This window comes from Haliotis rubra, unplaced genomic scaffold, assembly GCF_003918875.1.
Source record: "Haliotis rubra isolate DU_JTF1 unplaced genomic scaffold, ASM391887v1 Scf146, whole genome shotgun sequence".
Classification (NCBI taxonomy): Eukaryota; Metazoa; Mollusca; class Gastropoda; order Lepetellida; family Haliotidae; genus Haliotis; species Haliotis rubra.
Window position 1 is genome coordinate 1,742,825 of NW_025765403.1, and position 11,341 is coordinate 1,754,165.

General features: G+C 39.6%; 1 protein-coding gene across 1 annotated transcript; it reads right to left on the reverse strand.

Annotated features, from left to right (window-relative positions):
- Positions 1 to 4,215: 4,215 nt before the first annotated feature.
- On the reverse strand, positions 4,216 to 11,095 carry LOC124269604 (monocarboxylate transporter 5-like). Its single transcript, XM_046704632.1, has 6 exons — positions 11,048 to 11,095; positions 9,241 to 9,545; positions 8,847 to 8,990; positions 8,351 to 8,497; positions 6,807 to 7,916; positions 4,216 to 4,914 (listed from the first exon to the last, which is right to left on the reverse strand). The coding sequence occupies exons 2-6, from the start codon at positions 9,515 to 9,517 to the stop codon at positions 4,736 to 4,738; spliced, it is 1,857 nt and encodes a 618-aa protein (XP_046560588.1). The 5' UTR covers positions 9,518 to 9,545; positions 11,048 to 11,095; the 3' UTR covers positions 4,216 to 4,735.
- Positions 11,096 to 11,341: the final 246 nt, after the last annotated feature.

Below are 11,341 nucleotides of genomic sequence, written 5' to 3' on the forward strand. Positions count from 1 at the left end.
GGGAGGTAATAACTGATACTGGCGTGATGAAGTTACAGCTGCACAGTACAGATTAGAAAAACATTTATGATGCATATGAAAATTATGTGATAATATCTGCATGAGGAAATTGTACACAGAATAAATGAACTATATGAATCTTGCATTAACACTATCTCAAAGGTGTTATAAGTGAGTGAGTGAGTGAGTGAGTGAGTTAAAATTTATCGTCACATCGGTAATATTTCAGCCATACGGTGACGAGAACAATTAATTTTATACATAGTTATTAATGGTAAATTATAAAAACTGTCATCGAAGAACAAAGGTGTTATGACGAATGTGACGTTTTTTTCGAAATCGAGGAATTCACCAAATTGCCGATTGACAACACACGTAGTGTTTACCCTGGCGAGGTCGCTACTGTAACTATTGCCTCTACATAGCTGAACTGGTATGCGTGTCTACTGTCTGTGGACTATGCATATGAAACGTCTCGTTCTATAATATGCGTTCTGATAAGGCATGGTTAGTTGAAACAGATCCGATATCCTCCCTAAAAATATTGGAAGGTTTGTACATATCTGAGACTTTATGCTGTGCTCTGTACCATTTTGTCTGCATCAAAATAACTTATCCACGGGTTCATTTGTTTTGGTCATAAGAAGATGACATCGATGCCCATATAATTCCTTTTCTTCCTAACGATATAATGATTGAAAAATGCTGGATCATGACTGAAACAGGCAAGATTGGATTCGAAAGGCCACCACACGACTACTTATTTCATTAACAAAGGCTCCACCGTCAAACGCCCCACAGTCTTTACAGGTGGTTGGTCACAACAGCATATCGAATACGATAGCAGGCATGTATCCCGGGCTGTTTAGAGGGATAACTGTGTCTTCAATGACAGAAGTCCATCAGTGGGTCCACAACACTTTTATTCGTGATTCAATGTGTATAACTACATGATGTTACAACAATGACCAGGCGGCATATCGGAGGCGATGGTCAGCCAACCTGCCTAGTCGCTGTCTCAGGGTCAAGTCCCGACTAACCCAAAGCATTCTCAATTTATCCCTAAGGCTCTGATCAGACTGTCACGTGTCGCATTGACGACAAATGTCTTGTCAGCCTGTAGTATCCCGCACCTCATCCACATTGACAGGCTTCGGTGGCCAACCAGCCTTTGTCTAACTTTGATTATAGTCAGCTAAGGACTCTATGGTGGTGGCCACACTGACAATGGTCATGTTGTGTTGATTCATTTCCATTGACAGCATGGTCATTACTTAGAGAGATATTCAATTTACATTACTCAAGGAATATTATAGATATCCCCGATAAACCCTGTTCCAAACTGCCTACGATAGCATGTGAGGAGACATACTTTTCAGCAACACATACACGGATCACTGTGTCATTGTGCCACGACTGTCACATAGGTGCCATATCGTGGTGTCGCATGTCGTGACATTATACAACTGACATCACAAACAAGGAGAATCCCTCTGATCATCCAATGCCGGCTCGTAGACTACAAGACTTCAACAGGTTCATTCCTAATCCACCTACAGGTAAATGTTGAAACATCACATGTTGAGGTTCTCATCCGGCATCAGCTGACTTGCCAACAACACTTGTCAACAACAATAGAAGCTGATGACGACAGTGACGAATGGCTCCGATGTAAGTCAAGTCTAGACACATAAAGGTTCGGGGTGGAGAGGGATTAATTTTCAATTTGTATTGTCTGTTCGGGGTAATTAGTAACTAACTAATAATACTTATGAATTCAAACTGGATAGCAGAATGTTATTTAATATTAATGTGGTTGACAAGTGGTTAATTATTTATGATCAAGATCAAAATGGTTTATTGTACATAAGGCTTCAGGGCCCCGTTTCACATAGCTATCGTAGCGCTACGACTGTCGTACTTCCTACATTGTAACATAGACTTACGACCGTCGTAGCGCTACGATAGCTTTGTGAAACGGGGCCCTGGCCCGTATACATAGTATTATAATAACAGGCAAAGTATGGACATTGCAAACAGTGGAAAGCATCATAACATTGTGAAATTAGTTGACAGGAGAAATCAGACTCTTCCTTAACGACAGCGAATGTGTTCAAAACAGGGCTAATTTTACATGGACAGATTCGTGTTGTGTTGATAGAATTCTTATAAGTATTTCCCTTGTAGGGTGACCCAAATATTTCTGTTGAATATACCCCTTTCTTAAATCGGCATAAGCGTCACATATAAATAACAGATGATATTCGTCTTCGATATCCGCCATACAGACAGGGCAATACCTTAGATGTTTGGCCAGTGACTTCTTACGGCCAGTGTTGATGATTACATCTATCAAGCCAAGTCTAAATCTAATAACTGTATTTCTAAGTTTCTTGCTTGTAATGTTTGATAGATATGTCTCAGGTTCGATCAATGTTTTAAAGGATCTATATACATCAAATCTAGAACTTAAACTAAGGGTATTCATCCAATTCTGACGAAACATATCCACGGCTCTTTGACGAAATTCGTTCATAAACAGCCACTCGTTACCAACACCTTGGAAACTCCACACATATCAAAGTCCATACGAAAATAACAGATATCTTATATTTGATGCCCATGATCCATAACCAGTATTATCTAAATTAAGCAGCATGTTATAAGACTTTCTGGGTAGACGCTGTTCATGCATTTTCAGTATTTTGAACCAGTATTTTATACAACGAAGGTGAGAGTTTATATAAAGTGGGTATCTTCCACATTCTCCATATACCATATAGTTTGGTGTTGTAATGTTAACATTAAGGAACTTCTTACATGCCAATAGATGTTTTGTTCAATCGGTTCAAAAGTCTGGAAACCTAATATTTCTGCCCCATACAAAGCCATTGGTTGTATCTGTGCATCGCAAAGTTTAAAAAACATCTTTGGTGTTATTGGCTCTAATGGATAGAGTGATGAAAGTAAATACACCAGAGCTTTTTTGCTTTTGCTGATAAGGCAACAGCAGTTTTACCCATATTCAATGTATAATTAAAACGTACTCCAAGATATTTTGTGTTCAGAAACTATTTGCATTGAAATGCCGTTATAAGACCATTTTTCGCCATTAGCGGGGTGTCCACCCCTTCTAAATACAACAATAAGTATTTATGGAACCTGTCACCCTCACATTGGTAGAGACTTCTAACACACTTTTGCAGAGGTCGCCGTAAAATCTGTTCGTACTCTCTTTGGATGGTTATTTTGCAACGTCAAAAGTATGCGTTTGAGCCCTTATCTTGAACACGGCAATTAAGCGCTGGGTTCGAAATTAAAATATAAGGTTTCCAACCCAGAGCGGGACTACATCAAATCCCACCTATATGGACAAAGACATCCATGTGTGTATTCATATGTTGTCCCTGAAGTATCTTTCATGTTAGATGTGAGTGTATGTACAAGAATGAATAAAGTAGACAAGGTACTGTCTTTTCTGGAAATTTGAGTTACAGTGAAGCCCCGTTAGTCCGGACTCCGATAATCCGGATGTCTCGCCTCCCGGATGATTTCAGCTTGTTACCAATCTATGCCTATATAATTCGCCCCGATAATCCGGAAATTCGGTTTCCGGAACCGGACGGTAAGTAGCTGTCACCAATCAGTAAAATAAACTGTAAATTGCTTCACGGTCCGGACGCTGTAAGTCGTGTTCACGAACCGTAACAACACCTCCCGGCGATGTTTACTTAATTAACTGGCCAACTGGGTTGTTGTTTTAATTAGACATTAAAAGCTCCTGACTGAAGATGCTGTACATTTACACTTTGATTGACACCACAATACAAAGGCGTGGATGACAAGTGAGCTGTTTTGTGATTGGTTAATGTACTTTGACAGACAAATGCGGTCACGTGGACTTAAAGTGATTTTGCTTTACGACAATGCTGCAAGTCACAAGTGTGCTTCGCTAACTTTGCGAAATGTGACCAAATACCACGTCTCATATACAACCAATGGATGCAGGAATAATTAAGCCATTCAAGGCATACTACAATAGATCGCATGTTAGACATTACCTCACCTGTGCTGAGGAAGGACGTGATCAGACACGTCGGATCAACATGCGGATGTCACTCGGTAAAATTATTGATGTGATGAATTAAGCTTTACATTAAATGCACATGGCCCCATGTTAGATGAACATATGCAAAGAAATTAGAACATCAAACATGCAATCAAATATTTAATAGAATAGATACCAATAGTATAAATGCCAAACAAGTATTGCATTTCAAGAAACATGAATCCACAATTATTCATTGTAAAGAACCTCAGCCTGACGCCATCTATTGCTAATGACGTCAAAATATGATACAATTACGTCTTCGTCAGTGAAGTTTCATTTGAGGGTTTCATAGTTTTTTCTTCATGATCTTTTTTTAAGTGACACACAGAATAAGCTCTTGTACAGTATCTAGATCTGCTTGGATCACTGACTTATAAAATCAATAAAACTTTACACACATATGTGTCTTTCAGTGGCATGTGAGCACAGAAGCGCAATAGTTGTATATGTGCTGTATGTTTTTGTACATACAAACACCAGTTTGACAGATCCTCAATATATATGCGTAACTCTCCAGCATTGAGATACATGTACGAGTTCTATACACAGAGGTGGTGAAATGTGTAATCTTCGACATTTCATTCACTAAAACCGTTTGATGACGTACAAACCGTTCCAGATACATTAATTACTTTTAAGAGGTCGGTTTTCTTCAACGTCCTCAGGGGAACTCGCTGATTTCAGTTTGGTCTCCCGGCGTCTGACGAGAGGAACACATAGTAGAACCACAGCAGTTATGTAGTTAGCGATCCCAATGTAGGTGAAACACAAGTTGTATGACTTTGTCATGTCACGGATCGTCCCTGCAATAGAATGCAGGTTTTAATGTAACAGTTAACAGTTTCAACGAAAGATATTAAAATGTTTAACAACATTATATACCACCTAACGTAATCCGACCCGTGAAGATCCGGGTTAGAATTGATCTCCAGTAACCCATGCTTGTCGTAAGAGGCAACTAACGGGATCGGGTGGCACATGTCATCGTATCCCATTTGCGTAGATCGATGCTCATATGATGTTGATCACTTGATTGTCTGGTCCAGACTCAATTATTTACAGAGTGAGGTGAGAATTTTAGGTATTTCAGTCATATTGTGACTATATCAAGTTATAGATTCATAATAATTAAAGGTAATCCATAAAAATGCTGTCAACAAAGGGACACTAAAACAACTATTTTATCACAGATATAAGTTTAAAACTAGCAAATAACTCTTCAACATGTTAACTCAAGATGTCAAGACAATATAAAAATAGGTCATAGATCGCCAACAACTGAAGGTAGATCGCCATAATTTGGGCCATGAGGACTTACAGTACATTTTGTTCCTGCATGGACCCTAGCTGGATAAACAACAACCCTTCAGCTGTTAGCAATTTAGACAAGCCTAGCTATACATTAAAAGGACTCATATTCTACGATTACAAAAGTGGTAAGTTTAAATTTACTTTGAATGTTTGGGGACTTGCATACCCTCTCGGGAGGACAATAATTTTACAATTGTAAATCATGGTATCCAAAAGTGTCCATATGACACGGTATGAGTGAGAAAAGATTTATTGAGTCACATCGGCAATACGTCAGCCATACTGTGACTATCCAGGTATAAATTAGGTTCTTGAGAGGTCCTAAACTGATAATAAATTTCGTTATGCCATAACCTCTGTCGAAAGGACAACTTTAAATCACAGCGAGATTTAAAACTAATTGTATCATTATTCAGGACAACACAATATAAAAACAAGATATGGAGAGCCAGCAACTAAAGGTAGATAACCACACCAGGGATCGTGCGACATACAGTACTTATGCTACCTGCATGGGCCGTAGTACAAACAATCACACAGGTCGCCGTGCCTCACCGTATGTTTTAGTATGTTGGTCCTACAGCCAGCACTGATAATTCAATTTTAACCTGGATTCCAAACAGTGGAAAACGGTGATAAGTAATTAAATTTGTACTAGATATATATCTAGACAACAGCATAATTTCAAATCGAATCACACTTGATCATTTCATGTGAGCGTTGATGTTCTATAGATGTCCCAGTCCAGGATATCCTAATTGTAGCATATTTAAAAGACATACATTACTTTGTCATAAATAGTGGTTTGCTATAACAGACAGAAAGATAAATGACTTCCAGATTTGTTTCTATCATGGATGTACAAATCCAAACGAGATGCTCACAGTTAAAAGTTTGTAGCTTAAAGCTTCGTATTTAATCAAAATATGTCATAAACAAAATCGTTGACATTAATCGTACTAGGTTACCATTGGTCATCGTATGTGTCTACATTATTACCATGAAATATGCATAACGGTTTTCCAAAGAAATGCCATGGTGATTTTCAACAGATACTGTGAGCGTGTTGGTAAAAGACCCGAAACTGTCCTAGTGTTACGCCGCACTCAGCAGCATCATTCCAGCTATATGGCGTCGGTCTGTAAATAGTCGAGTCTAGACAAGACGATCCAGTGATCAACAGCATGAACGTCGATCTACGCAATTGGGATAGGTGTCAACCAAGTCAGCGAGCCTGACCACCCGATCCCATTAGTCTCATTTACATGATCAACATCAGAACTCATATACTACACATATACTACATATATACTACATGTTCGTCTTCACAGACATATCATCGCCGCATGACTTTAGTGAATGTAATATTGAATCACAGTCTTACCCATGATCGGATGCGTCACTGATATAGACAGGCCATGGAATACCGATAAGAATCCAAGAACCTTCGCCATCTTTTCAAGTCCCATGAAGTCCACAATGGCAACAGGCATAAGACAATGGTAAAAACTGCCAAAGAGTCCGACAATGACGGAGAACACGACCAAAAGAGCATACGAGTTGTAAAAATAGACAAAATGTGTTGCTGTTCCAGAGACAAGTATTCCAATGACCATCAGATGATTAACTTTGATGATTTTGAGATCGGCAACGAAGCCGACTGCCAGTCTGCTGAAAAAGTCCAGAACACATGCCAAAGTCAACAAATATGCGGCATCTGTTTGTGAGATGCCCTTTTCATTTGCAAGGGCAGGGATGTATATTCCCACCAATCCAAAAAGTACACCGAAATGAGCGACAACAACAATCATCTGAAACATTGGTTGTCTGAACAAGGAAAAGTCAAGTGCTGACAGGGCGTGTTTCAAATATCTGGCTGTACCTTTGGCTTCCTTTGTTTCATGGTGATTGTGACTCGGTTCAGAATTAACTTCTCGTATATCCACCATTGACATTGATGTCAGATCTGGGTAACTTGTGTATAATCTCATCTGGCATTCTGAGAGGGAATCTGTCTGTGATTCAACGCTGCCAACTGATTGTGGCCTGGCTCTCTTGCGGACATTGTCACTCATTTGAATTTTTGCGCCATTGCCTTGACTCTCAGATGCGACCACTGTGTTTCCACCATTAACTCTATTTGGTTCCTTTCCAGAAAAAGCTTGATCATTTTCATGGATCTCGTTGGCGTTTCTTTGGTCATCGTTTTGGCCTGCGGTCGTGATAGATGCGGGCTTTCGTATCCTCTTTCGAAAGAAGCTTAATGGTCTAAACAACGCGGCCCCGACCCATACGTTCATGGTGACTCCTGTAAGGATCAACATACTTCCCCGGACACCATATTCATCCAGTAGAAACCGAACGAGAGGTGGAAACACGCTCCCCCCAATACTCATTCCAGACATAGCAATTGATGTAGCAATGCCTCTTCTCTTCTTGAAGTACTTTCCAATTAGTACCAATGCTGGACCATGAATCATGGAGTGACCAATTCCTGAAAGTAAATAAGCATAAATCATTGTTTACAACTTTGCGTATTTTTAAAAGGTAATCTGAACCCGTCGAAAGTAAAGCAAATAAAAGCAAACAAAACCCCAAAAAATCAGTGAGTTGACTGCAGTTATGACATACATAGAGATTATTACATGAGCAAGTGTGTCATACGACTTATACGAAACGAGTGTGAAATTTTTCAATTTACAATTTTGCATGAGTTTGCATGAGTTTTGCACGTTCAATTGTTTAAGTGACGTCACAGACGACGAAATAGAGAAACAATGGTTGCTAGGCAAAAGTGATATGTGCACATGTGCACATATGATATATATGACACTGGTTATGTTTCACCATATGGAATTCTGCTATAGTAAGCAATAGCTCTATCTTGTTTTCTTATTATTAATGTCTTGAGGTATTGTGTATACGCACCAATGATAATACTATGGGTACAAATGAGGTACGTAATACTGGTGGCGAAAACTCCTGTTAACATTCCTACAACAGATATGGTTCCACCAAGAAGTACCGTTTTCCTCTCTCCAAGCTGTTGTAGAATTACGTTCATCGAAAAGAGAGCTGTAAGCATAAAGAAAAATCAAGTGTTAGAAAAGAGCAAAAGTGAGTGGGTTTTTGGTTTAACACCGCTATTAGCAATATTACAGCAATATCACGGCGGATGACACCAGAAATGGGCTTCACACATTGTACCCATGTGGGGAATGGAACACGGTTACACTGTATAAATATGATTTTACCCTCCTTTAAGGGTTAAACATGTATCAATTATTCATAAAACGCGAGAGATCGACAAAAGTATTAATTTTGTGCCAATAGCAATGATGTTCAGAATGATTAGGATGGATATATTAGTCATAATACTAACATCATACTTTATACATGTGCATATATAGTGTTTAATGCTCACATGAAATACTGAACGTTCCCGCCATCACGCCCATAAACAAGGTTGTCTTTGCAGCAGTTGCCTCGAATTCTTCCAAATAGGCCACAAAGAATATGGCTATTGCCCGGCCATATCCAACCATTATAATAACATTCAGAAAACTCCCTGGAATGAGACAAGAAGCCACCAAATTAGGTTAAAACACAACGAGGTTTCAATGGTTCCGTGATTACTTTATCGTATACTCGCACAAACAGTTCTGCATCTCTTGTATGAATGCAAAAACCAAATAAGTTAAACAAACAACGAGGTGTCAATGGTTCCATGATTACTTTATCGTATACTCCCATGACCATCTTTGGATCTCTTCCATGGATGCACAAATTGAATGTTGGAAACATTTAGAATTGCTCACCTGCTAACACTACCCAAGCCCATCCTCGATCGATAGGTAGACCATCATCCTCTTCCTCTGGCTGATTGTCATCCGGTAACTGCCCATCATCACAATCATGCAACGAATTCTTCTTCACCCCTTCTCCAGCGCCAGTCTCCTTTCCTGACAAGCTCTCTTCCGCATCAACATCCTCTCCCGTATTGGACGGTTTGCCGTTGGCTATGTTAGTTGTCATAAATATATTTTCGCCTCTTTCAGCTTCGTCCTCTTGACACGTCTTTGAATCTTGTGTCATTTTATCCGTTAGTGGCAGCACATCCGACCTACACGATTTAAAGAAATTTAATTTGTACAATACCAATATGACATTTCCCTAGAAAGTAAAATGCAGCTGCTCTAACTGTCCTCTGAATGCTGTTTGTAGTCGCAAACAACATGCCATTTTAAACATTTTTATCAAGGTTGGTTGGTTGTTGAACGCCGCACACAGCAATATTTCAGCTATATGACGGCGGTCTGTAAATCATCGAGTCTTGACTGGACAATCCGTTGATCAACAGCGTGAGCATCGATCTATGTAATTGGGATACCATAACATGTGTCAGCGAGTCTGACCACCCGATCCCGTTAGTCGCCTCTTACAACAAGCATGGGTTACTGAAGACCGATCATAACACGGATCCTTACTTGTACATTTATCATGCAGACAGTTTGACTATAGACTGAGGAGAACAATGACCAACTTCACCAGGGCACTATGATAGGCTATCAACAAAGTTTCGGGTTTTACAGTAGTAACCGAGGTACTTCGACCTATTATGATCAGAATCAACAGAAATCCTAACAAGTAATCGCATGTAATATAAATCCCATTGTATTGTATGACATTGTGCTCCATTATGAGCAAGGCCTAAGCCGACCACATGTGCTACATGTCGTTAAGTGTGGTACAGGACCGAAGCCTTAGAAACTGGAAGGATCAAGCAAGCCGGCCCACAATGTGTCATTGAGCTTTCCATTCATGAAGGTAATATGACCACCCGATCCGTAACCGGTATACTGAGCACATTATCACATACCACCACAAATCATGAAGGTAACGCGAGCCTGACCACCCGATCCCTAGCAAAACAAACGTCACATACAACGCATACCCGACTCCTCGACATAATATTGTAGAAACGTATTAAACACACATACACATTATTTTACTGATCTAGACGCATGTCTGCAGTGACGGACGGTCACACTGTCGTTACACTTCTTATCTCAAAGCTTATTACACACGCGTGGTATATGCGGATAGCCCTGTATCAGGGTCAGGGAATGAAAGAAACCATGACAGATCGGGGTCGCTAGACCGGATATATCCGTGGTAGTAACATGACCAGATTACTGAACAAGAGATATGGTTAGGTGAAGGTGGTGATCAGTTGTGTGTTATTAAGATTTATCGTAATGACAGAGAACATTTTGAGAGTATCACATACCATTACTCCTTGAATACTGCTCGCAGGACTTGCTCACGACAATAATGGCATGCACCGTTATCTTCAATTATATGAGAAGGTACGCGAATGAAAACCTATTTATAAAATGTACATACACAATTACTATTTAAATTTTGCATATAGTACTGGTGTGGCCTTATGACAAAGGCTAGATTTCTACTATCAAATTAATTAATATCAAATTAATTTTTACTATTAGATTAATTAGGTCCCAGAATCCAAACAGGGTTTATCCTAACAGACACAAGAGGCAATTATGGTCCTGTTTACGGCCATACGTGATAAAAACCTACCTGGAGTAGCACGAATCTCACCTGTATATACGTACTTGCTCAAAATATGGTCTTTGTCCCTGCACGCCTTCACTGCTATTTATCGGCAACTCGTTTGACCTAGTTTCTCAAAACGTTTTGATATTTCGTCAGAAAATATCCTAGTAGCGAAAGCACACGCAATTTCAAACATCGGACTGAAATGAGCAAAACCTATGTAGTGGCCAAGTACTGTCATTGTATATGATCATGTTCTGGTATCCAATAAGTAGAACTATTTGTGTGCAGCATTTACCCCCACAACAAAGCCCATGCAACTGCTTGTGGCTGCTTATT